At 38.4% G+C, this 19285-nt stretch overlaps 1 protein-coding gene across 1 annotated transcript in view; it reads left to right on the top strand.

The window, feature by feature from the left end:
• The first annotated feature begins 1733 nt into the window (after positions 1-1733).
• Positions 1734-19285, top strand: part of UNC5C (unc-5 netrin receptor C) — a 585103-nt gene continuing 567551 nt past the window's right edge. Inside the window, exon 1 of the mRNA XM_007946393.1 lies at positions 1734-1857. Within this exon, the coding sequence (XP_007944584.1) occupies positions 1734-1857 (124 nt within the window). The remainder of the gene's footprint in view (positions 1858-19285) is intronic.

The following is a 19285-nucleotide window of genomic DNA, read 5'->3' on the forward strand; positions in this document are numbered from 1 at the left end:
GAAATCATTTAAGTAAAATATTTCACAGATGAACAAACTGAGACATACAAAAGTTACCTGGCCTGTCCAGGGTGACAGAGTGAGTTATGACCATAGTCAATATCAAACCTCTATTCTGGTGTGGGGATGTGGGTGTGGATGTCTGTGTACACATGTTCCACTTGGCACCAAAACTTAAAATTTCTCTGATTTATTATTATTATTATTATTAGTTTAGAAACGTTCTAATCTTAGGAAGTTGTATTTTTCTTCCCAGAATATTGGCTGTGCAACATTCACTTTTACTAATCCATTCATTTCCTTTTGTCTAGCCTTTCCTTAATTTACCTACCCATTCTTACACTCCTCCTTCTTCATTAGACCAGATACTTAACTACCCAATTTTTCCCAGAGAAAGGTAAATATTTCATAATAATTTGAGTCTTTACTTTCTTCAGTTAATTTGGAAAGCATGTCATTGGTTCCACCATCACTTAAAGTGATTATCTACAAATTTTGTTGTGCATTGTTTCAGGGAGAGTTTCTCTCAGTATCATCTCACCTCCCTTTACATACTCAACCTTGCCAGCCACCAAGAAGCACGCAAAGAAAACACTATTGAAGAATGAGTTTCCATCAAGCTTTTAGTTTCGGTTCCACTGCAGAGAAGTCATAGGCGCCCAAGGTATAAAGCTGTCTGCGTGGCACTGACAACCCCAAGGCAGTGGCGGGCTGGGACACTACAAAAGCTTCCTGCCTTCTGCCCCACAACGCAGGAGTTCAGCTCCAGCCGCAACCAGTTTAATCAACCACAAGACCCAAAGCTGCACAGCGAGTTCAGTCCTGGGGAGTCTTTCTCAGGCTTTGCCCGCGCAGTGAAGAAGCTGGCGGCCGGCAGGCTGAGCTACACCGAACACAGACTAGTGGCCAGCAGCACGAACGCGACGCTCCTAGTCCGTGGCCTATGCACCCGAGCGGCAGGCGCGCTCGGAATCTCCGCAGCTGCCTTTTTCCGTGGATCTCTCTTGCCCCGGCTTCCTCGAGTAAACAGGCAGCTCCTCTCCACCTCAAGCGCTAGGTGTGCATCTCCCTCCGACCCTCACTTACATAACAGGGCGGGCGCGCTCCCGCCGCCGCCACCCTCAGCTGTGTTGGGCTGCGCCCTACACGCCCCCTCCAAGAACCCTGCCTCTGCCGTGTCTGGCAACCCTGCGCCCCCCGCTAGGAGGTGACCCTCCTTGGCCACCCAGCAGGGACAGCCAGGACGCCTCCCCGCCGGCGTGAGAACAGAGATTGGAGACGGGAGCGCCTCACTGTGCCCAATCTCCCTCCTTCTGCTCCCTCCTCCCATTTCTCCCCCCACCCCCATGCCTGTGTGTGTTCTGTTCAGGCGAGGGGACCCGGAGAGCAGTCCAGGCTCAGCGCGCGGCGGAGCTGCGGCTGCTCCTGCTTCTAGGAGGAGCGGCGGTGGTGGTCGCCTTGCGCCTCCCCGGACTTCCCAAGTGGGGGCAGAGCAGCCGCTCGCGGGAGACACCAGTTAGAAGGCACAGGGAAAGAGGAACCTTCAAACTCCTCCAAGGCGTCCCCTCTCCATCTCTTTTGGCCCCTGCCTTTGGAGAAAGTGGAGTGCGGCTCTTGGTTATCGTTATTTCTTGTGACTGCTTCGCAGTGCACGGATTCAGCAGCTGCCCAGTGGGCTTTCCGCTGTTTGCGCGTGTCTTCGTGTTGCTCCCCCCGGCACACCTCTGTCGACGATGAGGAAAGGTCTGCGGGCAACAGCGGCCCGCTGCGGACTGGGACTGGGATACGTGCTGCAAATGCTCGTGTTACCTGCACTGGCCCTGCTCAGCGCCAGCGGCACCGGCTCGGCCGCTCAAGGTAAGGGGGTCCGCCAGGCTCCGTGGCCACCTCCCTTAGCTTCTTCCTTCCCTCTTTCTTCCTTTCCTCTTCCCCAGTTCTCCTGGCTTCCTCAATTTGCCGCGCTACTCTCAACTGGAAACCACTTCACACTTTCCCAACTAGTCAAGAAGCTTTGATTATTCTTATTTTAAAAATCCATCTTCCGAGATGTGCACGGATGGACCAGGGACGAACGGGGTGTGGACATGCATCTGTCTCTGGGCATATGGGCGAGTTGGGTGTCTTGCACTTTCTGCTCCGCACGCGAACATTGTTGCATTTTGTACACAGAGAGGTTTGGAGAGACAGTCGGCGAGGGTGGCTGTGTGGAAACCTTAGATGCTCCATGATCGTGCGGTGCGCAAAGGATCCCCGCGCTGTGCCACTTCTGGGGTTGCGGGATCTTCAGTGCGTCTCTGAGCACGACTGACGCCTAAGGGCATTCAGCTAAGGAAAAGTATCCAGTAAGGCCAAGGACCCAAAAGCTCCCGTGTCCCCTCGGCTGCCGTTCTGGCCACTGTGGAAATACACTACCCATGGGGACCCAGGTCCGCTCTTCGCGGCAGGCCGGGAGTGTGCTTGCCTCTTCACGCATATGCTCTCCGTGACCACCTCCCAAAAGGAGACGGAGAAGCTTAAAATCCCGGAGGTCTGGGGATAAGGGCTGGTCTTTCAAACCAAATCCGACACTCCTCGTGGTGGCTGGCTAGTTTATAACTTTGACATTTTAATTCAATGCATCTGAGCTCTTTTTAAAAAAAAAAAAAAAAAAAAAAGTGCCTGGGCTTTGGGGAAAGCCAGGATAGGGAGCAGAGCGGGCGGGAGTTGGAGGTGGGTGAAGAGTCTCTGGGCTGATCGCTCGGCACCCTTCTTGCCCCCTACTCTGAAGTGGTAGCGGCGGCTCCCAGCCTTCTGTGCCCGGGAAGACTAATGGAAGGGAGAGGGGGAGCAAAGCGCCAACGCTGGCCCCTCCCGAGTCTCTCTCCGGTCACCTGGGCCTTTAATCTGTGGCCAAGCTGAGAGCCCATCTGGATCTTTTTGCTTGGTTTTGTGGTGGTCATTGGCTCATGGTAGGAAGCTCAGGTTTTCCTGGCAATGTGGAGTAAGCTTGTGCAGCATTCTGAGGCAATTCAGGGACCCCCTCATCTCAGTTACACTTTCTTCTTTCCAAATTTGGAGAGCGGAGGAGGAGCGGTGGTAGCCCCAACTCTCTTAGTGATGCTCAGACAATCAGGCGTTTCCCAAATGTATTCCCTTTTACAGGCGCTGAGGGCGGGGAGGCGTTAGAGGTGGAGGGGAGCACCAAGTCAAGGCGAGTGTGGCCAGGGTGAGGAGGTAAGTGATTAGCTAGGCTTTGTCAATTAGCAATAGCTACTTCCGGAGTAAATTTTCCTGCTGCCCTGCTAAGTGGCCACGCTCATAAATCCTTCCTTCCTTTCTTCCCACATGCCTCCCATCCCTGAGGTTCTGCCCTGATTTTCTTCTATACACTTCCAGAGCTCATCTGTCCATTTTACAAAGGAGTCTGCATTGAGAATCTTATGAACTATTTGTAGATTTCTTGAAATACTTAGAAGTTCCCAGGGCAGCAGCTGAGAGTGCTTAGACCAGTGTTTGGAAGCTTAAGTGAGCAACCTGATGAATAGTCCTGGAATCAGCCATGTGACTCCCAGTGGAATCAGCCTGCTGTTATTGGGCGCACAAGGAACTGAGAGGTGATGATAGCATGTGGGAGGGGTGAGATCATTGTTTGGGAAAAGGACAAGTTAAAAGTCCCCAAAGATGCCAAACAGGAGATAGGATCCCTGCCGGGAGCTTACAGCAGCCGAATTAAAAAGACTGAGTAGGCAAAAAAAGATCAATAAAGATAATCAAACAGGAGATTGTAAGTGGATTAATATTGAAAGAAGAAGGGAGAAGAGATTAAAAGAAAAGACTCTCAGGATAGAGGCACTGAGCGTTTGTCTCTTGCCCTCTGTATCACCCCCCCCCCACCATAAACCAGGTAAACCAAAGATTGAATTGAAGATTGACCTGCTCTTCTGATTTCTGGAGGAAAAATAAAGTGTATTCTGTCTGGTGCGTGCATTTCAGTGCAGATTTTCCATTTAGTTTATATAGTTCCTTCAGTTCCTGATGAATAAAGCTATTCATGTATATGTGTATCAAAAGGTCTCTGAAATGCAGTATTTCACCATTTTTATCTGTGTTATCCTCCATGTTCATGGATACCAGCTTTTCCTGTGTTCTCTACTAGGTTTCAAAGAAAGTATAGAGCACCAAACTCTACTATCAGCTACCAGGTGTTTTCATCACCATTTTAATCTACTCCTCTACCCCCATCCCCTTTCCTGCTTACTATTGAACTACTAGTACACTGTCAGAATCACACATTTTATGATTTGTTTGACCTCCTTTTTCCTTCAAATTTATTCTTTTCTCTGTTTGGATTAGAACACTGGGGACCAGGAAGGAGATTGTTGTTTCCTCAAGTATGATTTTCATGTGCTGAGGACTTAAAGATGGGGATTAAATATGTTTATGAATGAAGACACTTACAATTTTAAGATGTAAAAGTGAATTTTAGCACATGGCAATGTGAATGAGATGTTTATTCTGTTGTTGGAGAAGTAGCACAAAATTCTAACTTTTAAAAAAATGTATCTCTCTTCAGAGATGGCCAGGAAAACAATAGAGGTTTAAGATAAAAAATAAAATGGGTGTTATTCGTGAATGTATTGAGTTTTGTAACTGCTATAAAGAAAGACAGCAGTCACTTTAAACAGGTCTTTGGGACATTCTCTGGTCTTCAGGCAACAGCTCTCTCCTAATTGTTTCATTCAGGGTTGCTGGGAACTCCTAGCTCCAGGGAATTGTGGTGCTTCTGACTTCCAAGAATGAAAGATTTTACTAAGAAAAGGGAATGTGTGTGTGTGTGTGTGTGTGTGACAGATTAGCTATGCCTTAGAATTAGTGCCCTCCTGTTTTATAAATGTATTTTTACTTCTGGGCTATACAGCATTGATGTGCTGCTTATCTACCACCAACTAGAGTTAGGAGGTTAAAAACACCAAACTCAGAACAGAAAATTTCTGAAGACTCTGATCATATGGCATAATTCCCTATTATCTTAACTTCATTTATAATGCTAAACAAAACAAAACAAAACAAAAAACTGCTTTACTTCCTACAAATTACAAAAATGACTTCCATGCATTTACGCATATTGGTTTGGAGCAAATGGCAATTGTCATTGAAAGTAACTCAGTTTCATTAAAAATTCTCCATATAACTTTCCATTTAAATGTGGTAAGGGGAAAAAAAAAAGGTTAATTCATTTTTGTTTTAAAAAAATAATTGCATGTTCTAGCTTAGGGAATGTTTAAAGGGTTCCAAGAACAAATTTTCAAGTATTAAGAACAGTGAGAAGTCACTATATGACAATGAACATTTATTGACCCTCTAGCCTTTCGTATTCTGCATAGTAGGGATTCAGTTAAATAAAACAAGGCCCATAGTAATTTGGAAGCTGGTAGTTGGAATGTTGGGATAGGAATTCATACTGATCTATTTTAAGCAAATCCCCTAAGGACATGAACTAGGCATCAACTCTACTAGGCAAATCCTCTTAGTTCATTCAGAATTATTGTTGAGACTTAAAAATAACTGTTCTCTAATGTATATGAGATTCTCCAATTAATACAAATGGCAAGAATGTGCTCTATTAGGCCTTAACTGAGTTTAGCGCTTTTCTGATTTAGGTCATGGCTTTTCCAGAGCAGCAGAGGGAGTCACTCTCAGAAGCAACATTAAAATTACTGGCTGCAAAGACCTCAGGAGGATAATGGGGAAAAGGGTGGGAGTGAGGACTGAGGCAGTGTTCTTGCCTTGCAGTTTTAACTTGTATCTTTTTCAGTTTGACTTATATATTTGTGGCAGTTAAAAATGGTCTTTTTCACGTTTTGCCAGAAGTTCGAAATTTATTAGTTCATTTATAGAGGTGAAGTTAAAGGATTGTTGTTGTTAGCTGCCATAGAGTTGGCCCCAGACCCATGATGACCCCATAACAGTAAAACAAAACCCCTGTCTGTCCTGGGCCATCCTAATGATCAGTGGGAGATCAGACCATTGTGATCTGATCAGAGGGTTTTCAGTGCCTGATTTTCAGAAGTAGATCATCAGGCCTTTCTTCCTAATCTATCTTAGTCTCGAAGGTCCAGTGAAACCTGTTCAGAATCAGGGCAACAAACAAGCCTCCACTGACAGACAGGTGATGACTGAGCAACCTGTACTGGCCAGGAGACTCGAACTGAGTCTTCTGCTAGAATTCTACTACTGAACCACCAATGTACCCATCCAGTGAAATAATTGTTGAGTGCTTATGGCCGGACTCTGTGCTATGTGTTAGGGAAACACAGTTGAACAAGACAATTTCAGCTCTCAAGAAAAAATTACAAGAGTACTGTGTAGTTAAAAATAGTTAGATAGTTTAAAACAGTGCTCATAGCCAGAATACTCCTGAGAAGAGAGCATAGTGAGACTTCATCTCACATACTTTGAACATGTTATCAAGAGGGACCAGTCCCTGGAGAAGGATATCATGCTTGGCAAAGTAGAAGGTCAGAGAAAAAGACAACCCTCAGTGAGATGGAGTGACACAATGGCTGCAACCATTGTCTCAAACATAGCAACAATTGGGAGGATGGTGCAGGACCAGGCAGTGTTTAGTTCTCTTGTACATGGGGTCACTATGAGTGAGAACTGACCGATGGCTCTTAACAACAACATAGTACAGTACTCTCTGGGTCTAAGAGTTCAGAGATAATAAACATAATCAGGTTAGTGCTTGGGAAGAAGGGCTCCAGAATTTTTACACACAAGTACTTAAGGGTAACAATTTGTGTTTTTGAAGCTCAATTTACATTGCAACTGTGTTTTTACTTTAATTCAAAAATATTTAGTCTGGCTTTGGGGAGGAGCAATTTAAAGCCTTCAAGTGTATGTATCTGTTCTCTGAGTACAGCATAGTTGATATGAATGATTCATAATCCTACTTCCACCACTTCTTAGCTGTGTGACCATGAGTGAGTTAACCTCTCTGTGCCTCAATTTTCTCACATATAAAATGAGGATACTACATACGTTGTCTTTTAGGACTGAATGAATGCAGGTAAGGCATTTAAAACAATGATTGGCCCATAGAAAGTAAATAATCTTCAGCTTCCGGTTCTGCAAACCACAGGCAAAGAAGTATAGAAGTTAAAAAAAAAAATAAAGATTAGTATGTCTGATCTCAGAATAGGGATTGCTGCAGATACTGCCCCCACCTCCACCAAAAAAAAAAAAAAAAAAAAAGGCAAATGGAGCTGACTGAGAGATGCCAAAAATTAAAAAAAAAACTGGGGTGAATTGCAACAAAATGCTGAGCAGTATGTGCCTCTTTAAAAAGCCCGTGGGGATCTCTCTCCCTTTCATGGCCTCCTTTCTCCTTTTCTGCTCTCTCTGGAAAAATGAGCCTAATAACATCTTTTAAATGCCAGGTTCAATTGGTAACTCTTAAGTCCTGGCTATAAGCTATACTTTTGGCTTTCTATCTTTATGAAGAGTATTGAAAGACAACTTTTCTTGTAACTTCTATGGGAAGAGAAACAAACAAACAACAACAACAAAACAAAACATGTCAAGACTCAGATATTGTGATAAGGATTTTGGGAAAATTATCCTTTTATGCTAATATCAGCACTTTTACTTTAAAAGAAAAGTGATGCAACTGTATAGTCAAAAAGACATAATTGGATACTTACCAATATAATACAAAGGACATAGAAAAATAAGTTGCCAAGAAGGCAAAGGACATTCACCGAGTATTTAATTGATTCAAATTATATTTGCAACAGAATTTTGATATCAGACACACAGTTTTGATATTTAGACACAGCATAGATAATCTATGTATGTAATATAGTTTGAAATTTTTACATTTAATTACTTCTAATTGTTTAATGGCTATAGTCATTTTATTTATTTATTTATTTTGTATGCTTGGTTCATATATTGCTTTCTGGCAGACTTGTAGAATTAAATTAGAGCTTTGTGGGGCTTATTTATTTCACTTAGAATTGAGACAGATCTTTCTCCTACTAAATTGTTATTCTGCTTGTAATTACTGATTGCCTGGTTATGCCCGTACAGATTCCCAAATTTCCCTCTCCCTCACTCTCTCTCTTTCTCTCCTTTTTAACCTGACTTCTTAAACCTATCTATGGACTATTCTTTTTTTTTTTTTTTAGTTTGGGTCTGTTACTGCTTATGTGTTTGTGGAGGAGCACTATATGATTCTTAGACCTTGGATATTGTTCCAATATCATTTAATTCAAGGATGTTTTATTTACAGCAATCCAGTGCTATTGTCTTTTACACTATGTCTTTGAAGTAGAGTAAGCTTGTCTTGAGCAATAATAAAATGCTAACATCTCCTTTTCCTAGTTCTTAAAAAGAAATCCAATTACTAAATAATTGACTCTCTCTTATTCTAAATATTTGTCATTTCCAAATTTGGAGAAACTTTAATATAAGTCATTTTACAATAATACTTCTTTCAATGAGCTAATAAATTCATAAATCAAAACTTTTAAAAAAAAATTAAATATTGTCCATCTCATTGTTTAGAGCTGACCAAAGACTTTCTGCCTTTTCTTAAAAAAACCAAAACATTTGGTTCAAAATATTTGAACTCTTTGAAAAAATGTTAGGAAATATTGAACTACACTTTTGGAATCAAAATAAAAAAGTTTTGAGTTGGAGTTGAAATGTGTTTTGTCTATTTGAGCATTGCTGCCCAGTTACCCTATAGGAATGGAGTCAGGGTCTTGAAATACACAGAAGAATGTCTTCAGATTTTATAGGTGCCTAAACCATATCTAGCCTTCTTTGTGGAATCCATAGTGTTAATATTTACTGTGACTGTAATTAAATTGAAGTTACAATTCAGAGAGCTATAACTTTGAAAGCGCAAAATATGCAAATATTTGTCCTTATGTCAGTACGCTTTTTATTAGCAGTGCACAGTGATTCAAAAGTGCTTTCTGTGGCAAAAGTGAAGTATAACATCTGAAAACTCCATCGTTTAGGGAATACCCTCTTTTAATTAAATAACTAACCTCATCTCCTTGCCAAGGTGCTAGTGCAACATGAGAACAAGGGAAGTCAGACTGACCTACCTGCTAGAATTTTTATTTAAAATTCCAGGGTGCAACATAATAATGTTAGCAGATGATATTGATTAATCAAATTTAATTCCAGAGTTACCAGTCTTATTTATTTTAAAATGTTGTGAGCATAGGGGGTTTTACCTTCATTAATCATTTTGTCATGTGGATCCTGTGGCTAGTTTCATTTCTCAGCAATTATGAGAGCTATAAAAATGCCTCATATAGATGAACATGTATTATCTCTTCTTCTAACTAAGGATGTTAAATAACAGAAACTCCCTCAGCACATTTAACAAGTTTATTGATGAATACTAACATTTCTCATTTTTAGTCAATGTCTTAATTGATTATTTAGTCATGGACTGCCTGAACTCAACTATAATTTATTAAGTCTACTCTTTATTTTTTTCCTGTTCAGCAGACAAACTTTAATATCAACATTCCCTTCCAATGAAAATAGATTAGTGCTTGCATATTTAAATGCATCTGCAGTCCATTAACAAGGGCAAATATTTCTAGAAAGAGAAATACAGGCTTCCTTCCCCAAAAAAACTCAGAAAAATTATATAAATAATAATAAATTTAAATGAGTCATACAGAATTAAAGGGTATTGTTTCTATAGAAAAATGACTTTAAAATTAATTAGATAATGCAAGTTAAGTGCAATATGATAGAGTATGAGGTGTAATAATATCCTCTTATAATTACAGGCATAGTGAATTATATTGACATTTAGGACTAAGGTTAAAGGAAGTAATTTGGTGAATTTTCTGTGAATTTGCAAGTTTGGTTGGAATGTATAGAGCCTAAAAATCCTTTCAAGAATTAGATCAAAGATTACTCTTTAACAAGTAACTTTACAGTTTACTAACTTTACAGAACTTAAACATGATAGCCAATGACAATGGTTGTTTTATTATGTGTGATTTTTAGAGTCTGGTTTTATCTCTAATCAAAACTCAAGAAATAAACAAATTAGGACCACCACCACCACCAAAAATTTAGGATTGGGAAAGCATAGTAAATAATGATACATTCACTTTGAGAATTATGTCTGTATATAATATGTTGACATTTGAATTTGGCTTTTGATAAAAAGAAAACTGTATATTTTATCTTCCATTGAGTAAAGAGTTTGCCAGACATACACATTGTAGCCACCCAGACGAAGTACTCAAGTTTACCAAGCAGTAATCTTAAGAGTCCATTCTAAATAAAATAGCAATCATGTTGACTGCCATTTTCTTTAGCAATTTTCCTTCTTTCTTCTCAATTGCCATAAAATGACAAAAGAGTGTAAGTTTACAAGTGTGTTAGGGATCATATTCAGGATTGGAAGAGGCTAAGGCTTTTTCCCTCCAGCCTACTGCCATCATATCCAATAGAGCATGCTGCTTGGTGGAAAACAGAAGCCTGCTTCAGTCTTAACAGCTCTAAGAAGCTGAGGAAAAACAGGCATGTTCACATGATTTATTATTTGTGCTATCTGGATGAGAGACCCAAGATTAGCATTCCAAAATAATATTATTCAATAGGCCCTCTGACTTGAAACTTTTATCTGAATAGAGTGTTGATTTTCACCTACTTCAATTAACATAGCAAAAGAATTTTAAAAGTGCTTAAAAGAGAAGTAACTGAGACAACTTCAAATGAAAAACCCTAACAAAATGCATTTTCAGACACAATGCATTTGCTCTAAGAGTAACACATGTGAATTAATTATTATTCAATAGATTTAACAATAAAAAGGATATGTATCAATTTTGTTGCTTTTGCATTTCCCAGCCAGAAGTACCAGAGTCCTGAAGGATGGGGTGGGGGGAATCTTATTCTATGTAACAGTGCTGAACACTTAACCCTCCTTTGGGTTTCCAAGGCAGTATTTCTACCAAAGTAGATCACCCAACCTTCCTTCTGAGGAGTGGCTGATGGCTGATGGGTTTGAACCGCCAGCCTTCTGGTTAGCAGTCAAATGCCTTAGGTACTACACCACCACATCTCCTACATAACAGGTCGCAGGTATAAATTGGTACATGTATTGATTTTTTCAAAATAGAATTTCTCAATGAAGAAAACCAAAGATTCATGGAAACAATTAGTCTGAGCACCTGGTACACCATGTGATCTGCAGTCTATACAAGTATGAGACCAGAAGAACTAGATGGTGCCCAACTACCACTGTCAACCACTTGGACGGGCATATATGTAGGAGATCCTGGATAGAGAGGGAGAACAATGTGAAACAAAACTCAAAATCATTTGGAAAGGAAAAAAAGGGGGGCGGGGCAAGGTTTGCTGGACTGATAGAGCCTGGTGGAACCACTGAGACTATAGCCCCTAGCTGCCCTTCAGGTCTGGAATTGAACCCACACCTGTGGCTTCTAGCCAAACAAAATACAGGCATATGGGTTGAACATTTACCTGAGGTAGATACAGTCCTTAGAGAGAACAATCATTGGGGAAAAAAGGGCTGTTTATGCACGGGGAGACAGCTTAGGGGGTAGGAGTGCATGGAGGGATGCACCAAAGAGGTAACTATTGGGAGGAAGTGGGAGGGGAGCTGTTGCATTGTGGTAAATTGTAGTCAATGTCGTCATGAGACAAAGTGTATGTGAACTGCTGTATGGAAAGTGAATTTGCTCTATAAACTTTCAGCCCAATCACAATAAAAATAAAATAAAAAGTCTTATACACACACACACAAAAAAAAAACAAAAAAAAAAACAGAATTTCTCTTACAGCTAACTAAGTACGTTTTCAAATCATATATTTTCTAAAAACGTCCAACATTCCAGAACATGGAGGTAGTTTGAAGTTTGATTTATGTAGCAGTTTCTGTACTAATTCAATATAATAACATTGAAATTATTTTGTATATTTGAAATGGCAAGCCCTATATGAAATATATCATTCTCATGAGGCATTAAATAAAATTATAGAAGTTCACATATAGTTTTCATACATCTAGTCTGAACATATTTACATTGAGGAGTTGATTGAATCAAACAGTTCAGTCTCAGAGTAGAAAGTTATATATGGTGGATGTTTATGGAATATGAGCATACTTGAGTATTTGGTTGAGAGGTACTCGGTTATAAAGTGAGTCTGAACATACTATCATTTTCATGAGGCAAAATAGCTCAATTTCTTAGCTTCACATGGATTGAAATGAAATTTTAAGCTTTTGGAGTTCATGATGTACACTGAAAGAAGTTAAGTTTGGATTTTAGCTGGATATGATTATGCAGGTTATGCTCATTTGAGGATTCAGGATTTAAATCTGTGGTATATCATGGAATATATAGTTAATTCTAAAGTGGTATTTATAGAATACATTGCCATTTCCTGAGTCATTTTGTTAAATGTTGTTATTAATAACAACACATATGTTGTATCTTGAATCTTACCTGCTTAGGAGACATTGACTAGCATTCCTTTTAGAACTATATAGGAAGTCTTAGGGACAGTTGTCCCAGTAAATAATTTGCTTAAATGGGTTTTATCTTTAATATGTACAGTACATTGTAAAGAATATTGATGACATCTGGAATCCCCCATAGGCTTTCCAAGGCTGTAAATCTTTATGGAAGTAAACTGTCTCATCTTTCTCCCACAGAGCGTCTGGCGGGTTTGAACCACCCACCTCTTCTTTAGCAACCAAATGTCTTAACGCTGTGCCACCAGAACTCCTTATCTTTGTATGTTGTTGTTGCTGTTATGTGCCTTCGAGTCGGACCTGACTCACAGCGACCCCTCCTTGGGTTGCCGAGGCAGTATCACTACAGAAGTAGATTGCCCAACCTTCCTTCCAAGGAGTGGCTGTGGATTTGAACTGCCAGACTTCTGGTTAGTAGTCAAGTGTCCTAGGCACTATGCTACCAGAGCTCCTTACCTTTGTATAGTGGAAATATAATTGTAGTTTATTAATTATAACATGAATTTTCCAAAAAAGTAGAGGAATGGCTTGGAAAAGTTTGAACAATATGTGTATTTTTCTGGGGAGGTGGGAGGGGGACACACCTTATTGGATTTATTAGAAATGATGAGCACATAGAAGGTACACATGTAATTTTTTATTGAATTAAATAATTGTGGAATTATTTTTAAGGAGGGTATTTCCAGGAACACTGTTAATGAAATGAAGAATTACAAGGAGTAGGAAAACATAGTTCCATAATTCCCTGTAAGCATATATTTATGCAAATTGTGTGGTATATTTTTGTGTGTAGCATTGTTTTAGAGATGAATGCTCATTTTTAAACAGATTTGCCTATCTTAAGAAACATCCATCAGACACATGAAAACTAAACAATTTTGCTTATAAAACAAATTCATAAAGGTATTCATTGAATAAGAAATCATACTTATCAATTCATGACTGAAAAATTTTGTCCTGTTTTCCACAGAAAGTCGCCTTGTGCTTAACAAGTGCCTAAGTCTTTCCCTATTGCACAGCAGAGATACCTCTGATTCATTAACGTGGTGGTTTATCTGAAAGAAACAAGTTTTCTCCTGTCATCCAAGTGACAGAGACAGAGGGATCTCCACTTCCTTCCATTGGCTTATTTCAAATAAGATGTGGAGCATTTCTGTTGTTTTCCTATGCAATGGAATATAATATGTTGGCCAAAGGAGAACTTCAACTTTCATGCATGCATGGGTACAGTCATCCATCCACACGAAATGACTCCCTCTCTTAGTGCTCTCTAGGAAAGTGCATCTTAACCTGGGGCGAAACATCATTTTTCTGGTAAGCACTCTGCATGAGGTTGCTTCTTATGTGGGCTGATTGAAAAGCAGAGGTCAGTTGTGTTGTTCTTCCTTGACCAGAATTAAGCAATGGTTTGTTTCAACTTCCTAATCAAATGCAATTATGTTACCAGGCTGAGGAATTCTTGATTTTCTAGAAATCCCTCAGGTGCCTTATTGGTGGCATTATATCCAAATTCATGCATTCCACCCCTTTAAAGCTTGGTTTAAATTAACAAGCATAAAGTTAATTGAGAGGAAAAAAAGGCTATTTCTAAGGAAAGAATATATACAACTTCAGTGAGTATATGAGGTTTCCTTGCTATATTAAATATTTTATTATATAAAATATATATATTATTATATTTTAATGTAATATATATTACATATATGTATTATATTTCAATATAATATTCCATTTTTGTTTTAATTTTTACAGAAAGTGTGAATTTAAAACATTTGGAAGACTGAAGGTAAGCATTAATATAATTTAAATGATAGATTGATATGTAAATAGCTATCGCCATACATTTTCACATCATTTGGCATTTTTTGTAGCAGGATTTTGAAAGCATGCAAATAAATTCTAGGGTTCAGAAAACTGCTTTGTATGTTTCTGTAGAACATAGATCATCCATCATTGATACAGGATTTTCATAGCAAAGTACTTTGCTGAGACTAGGAAAGTAAATAATAATGCCTAACAAGTTTTGCTATCACAAGTCTAAATGCTAATGAGGGAAGTTGCCTGTTTAATGCTGAATTGCAAGGTTAAAAAAGAGGGTCTTAAAGATAACAGCAGATTCCAGAGTCCTTGAGTTTGTTTTGCATTCACTGACAGTCACTAAATCAGAGAAAGGAATGTTCAAACAACACACTTGAGGAAAAGTGATTTTTATAGAAAGGAGCCATTTCTGCTAATAGCCAGTAACTGCTCATAACCCCGCTGACATTAAAAGTCCATTAGCTAAGCCTAGTTTAAATAGCAGCTGATGCAGTGTCAGCTAAATGTATGTTGGAATTTTCTCATAGAATGCTCTAAGAACAGTTCTATAATTTTTTCTAATAGTATATACATTAAGTAAAACAAATGTCATCTGATAGTAGTGACTGGGGTCCTAACAAACAGGCAGAGATTTGTGATGAAACAGAAGTAACAGTCTATATAACAAGAAGATAATAAATGGCAGAGCTAGTTTTAAAAGGGAGTGTTGGAGAAAAATCATATGGAGAGGCTTAAGCTGGCATTCAGAAAGTTGTTTCCATAGAAGCACATATTAACGTGCACTGCTTGTGATAGTCATGTAAAGTAAAGTGACATTTTACTATTAGCTGCACTGTTTAGGTTTTCAGAGTACTTTGAAACATCAGGAAGCTCCTCCTGTTATGTATATAAATAAGGAGGATACGAAGGGAATTTTGGGAAAGGGCACAAGTGAAAACAGGAGTATAAGACATCATATAGTAATATTTTTAGGTTAATGATTATGCTAATAGTTTTGAAAGCAAAATGTATTAGTGCTGCCTGGAATGATAATATGGGTCACTGAACATATCCCTATTTTCTGCTCCCCTCTCCTATTTTCTTCAGTCTTTTGAATATTTTCTAATCTTCAGCTAAAACATCTGAAACAGGACAGTTCACTGCAAATTACATTAGAATCCAAGGATCTTTAATGAGTCATCATAAAACAGATAGTGTTCTGTAACTATGAGGCCATTGTGGAGACAAACTGAGGGTTGCTCAGTAATCTAATGTGTGAGTTGAGAACTGAGCAGCAATTAATCAGTGCTGTCATGCTCACACCACTGTAAAGTATTACGAGAACCTCTGTGCTGACCACCCCCTTTCTCTATTATCAAACCATTAGTGAAACCCTGTACAAGTAACTGCAGTGGAGCCCTGCTTAAGAATATACCCAAATAGCTTGTGCGTAATTTTGTGGGTGGTTTCACAATGGTCACTTGAATTCACATCACCAGTTACAAAGTAGTCAGAAATTATTCATTCAGCTCTCTAACATGAGACATCACATCTTTTATTTATGTATTTTAAAATTAAATCCATTTTTCTGTATATACTAAGAAATATCTTACATGATCTTGTATTTCTTGAAAGGGAGGAAAAAAAGAAGGGAAGAAAAGAAAAAGAAAGAGAAATTAAAAAAAGAGAAGACTAGTATGTAACCATAATAGAGTGACAAAGACCTCCCTTTTATGTAACAGATTTTCATACAAGCATTTCTTAATAAAATCAAGAAGTACTCTTTGGTGTTGGTAACTGTTTTAATTCAGTTCAGGCCACTGCAAATGCTTATTTTGAATGAATTGGGAGCTTACGTGGACAGAGTTTATGCAATTAAATTACTAGCTGAAATCCCATTTACTAACATAGTGCATGAGGGACTTGATGAATAATCTAGTCTTTAGTATGTAACTCAAACATTAATAGCAGATGGAAATATGCCTCAGTTCAACCAGTAGGCTTTGATTTTTAATTCTAAACCCACTATAGTTTTTTCAGACTAAAACATCTGTTTATAGTGACTATTTTCCGTATGGTTTCTATTGCATAAAATGTAACATTTTAGGCTTCTATTGCATAAAATGTCTTTTTTGTTGCATAAAATGTAATTCTATTGAAAGATGAAAAAGGAATATCATTGTATTTGGCCACGCAATAAATTTGTACACATTTGTGAACTAATATTATAAAATTGAGTTATGTTGAAAATAAGATGATGCTAGACTGATTTAAATGGGCCAATTATTGCATTAGAGTTTGGAAGAGTTTTAAGACTAAATTACCTTACCATGTTAATATACCATTACTTTCTTGGATAGCTTTACTTCCTCTTTTTTGATTTGTTGACTATGAAGAATTACATTTTAAAAAATATTTAGTGAGCACAATATAGTGGATAGTTTGATCCTAACTTGAATTTATATGTTTATTTAAGCTCAGAAAACTTTTCTTAAAATAATCTTTAATAATATACAGTGTCAAATATGATTATCATGACTGTGTTTAAAATAATGAAGAGTTTTAGTTCTCTGTTTTTTCCAGTTCAACATGTCCTTTCTATGACTGCTAGAGAATTAAAAGTATATTGAATATATAGGTGTGTGTGTGTGTGTATGTGTGTGTATATGTTTGCATCTGATAATTTCCTGGTATAGGAAAGCATAGATGGCATTTAAGGATTGATTAAACTGCTTATTTGGGGTTTTATGCTTTACAGAACAGTTGGTTTGCGGTATTTTTCTTCGAAGATTTTCAGGGAAAAGAAAATATAACCACTAAAAGAAGAGCCTGCATTATAATCTCTTCTAAGCTATGCCTGTGTGTGTGTCTATATATGTGTGTCAGAGAGAGAGAGACAGAGTGTGTGTGTGTGTTTGTGTTTTAAATACAAACTAGCCCTTTAAGACTTTAATTTTCCCTATATTAAACTGTTTTAGGAAGTTCTGCTCTGTGATTACAGAGTTGGTTTAAAAAAAAAAAAGAAATGATATGAACAATGCATGTTTTGTCCCAGAATATATCTTTATTTGCTTTTACTTTGTTGAGAGAGTGGAGGAAAACAATTCAAAAGCCAAATTGTTAAACAAAAAGAGGAATTATTTCTTGTTATTGTTGGGTGCTGTCAAGTCAGTTCCAACTCTGAGTGACTCACAGTGACCCCAATGGCTTTCCATTGCCCTTAGAATAAGATCTAAACTTAATATGGCTTGCAAGAGTACTTTTCTTTGCACGTCTATCTTCATTTCTAAATACTCCTCTCTGATTACAGCATCTCAAGACCATACACCTTTCCCGAATTTTGCACCAATTATTCCACTGCAGAGCTAAGAGGAAACAGACTTCAGGATTTTCTAGCAAGCTTACCAGTGAACTTTTGCTTATGGTCTTTTCTTTGCCATAAGCAAGTGTTCATTTCTCATGTTCAATCCATTCTTACTGGCTGACTCCTAGTCAGTCTTCATATCTTAGTTTAGATCTTCAGTCATTAAGAAAGCTGCATTTCATACCCAATTTTAATACTCTTTTCTCTATGTTCCCAGCTACCATTTCAGCTTGATGAGGGTAACAGTAGATTCTTAGCACAAGGTATAATGCTGGCACACTCAGCATATAATATGTTTTTGCTGTTGTCATGTGCCGTAGAGTCGGACCCGACTAATAGCAACCCCTCCTTGGGTTTCCGAGGCATTATCACTATGAAAGTAGATTACCTAATCTTCCTTCCAAGGAGTGGCTTTTGAATGATGATGGAAGAATGTATATTTTTCATACATAAGTATACACATTGGAGGGGCTTTTTATGACTATTCACTGTGGTGGAATAATGTGAGTCAAAACTTTCCGGGTTCACTTTATCATCCCCTTCGAGAGCAACTGAACAGAACAACCTGAACATGAACTTGCAGGTGGAAGAATAAGTATAGTATCAGGAGTGAATGTTCATGATGTCTTAGGTCCAGCCTAAAAGGCAATCTCTGTACTTTTCCTTCAGAAACACATTCCTAACTTTCCAAGTTTTGCCCTGTAATTTGGGACTTTTAAGTAATAAAGAACATAGACTCTCATATAGTTTAAGCACATAAACCCCAGACAACTGATGGGTAAGTAATGTGAGCCAAGTTGGACTCCAACTAGTGTGGTCAAGTTGTCTAAACACAGAATCAGTAGGAAAAGAAGTCTACAAGTCAAACAGTATCTAGTGATATCCAAGAAGACCTCTCCAATTTTTCACTATGGTGTTCTGTTATATGGAATATTGCTCAAATAAATTGACTTGCAACTGAGTGATTGTATTTTGTGTTATATTGGGATCACTGTTGCACCAAAAATTGCCTTAAAGAGAATTTCTTATTTTTCTTCTCCATTATAAACTAAACAACTTTGTTGCAGGTTATGATTATATGAGTGAGGTGGTTATGGAGGAGGAGGGACAGAGTGGACCAGGATCAAGAAACATAAATCCATTTTGAAGTACATATTAAAACCCAGTTGTTTCTCTGTAATTGACTATTGTCTGAAAGTTTTTTTGGTAGGACCAGAGCCAGTTATCTTTGGGCAGGATATCTTGGTTTTTCAGACTAGGAAATAGTATATTGAAATGTATTATTATAAAGTATTATTGAATCAAATATTCTTGTATGCCCTTTTAAGGTGACCAAAATATGTTATGGATTATGCTACACTGACAACAAAGAGGAAATTAAACAAGTAACTACTTCTTCTTTGTTAAGACCTCAGTAAACACAGACCCAACTTGCCATGAATAATTACCACAGAGAGCTACGCAGTGGTCTTTAACTGGTAGTTTTTTGTAATCAAGCAGCCTGATTCCTGCCTTGACATAAAGCAGAGGAAGTGGTTAGGAGACAGACCTGTAATTATCAGCAGCAGGTGCCCATAATGGAATGCCACAGAGATGTT

The sequence above is a fragment of the Orycteropus afer genome, unplaced genomic scaffold (assembly GCF_000298275.1).
Source record: "Orycteropus afer afer isolate SDZICR_OR568_19922 unplaced genomic scaffold, OryAfe1.0 scaffold00159, whole genome shotgun sequence".
Lineage (NCBI taxonomy): Eukaryota > Metazoa > Chordata > Mammalia > Tubulidentata > Orycteropodidae > Orycteropus > Orycteropus afer.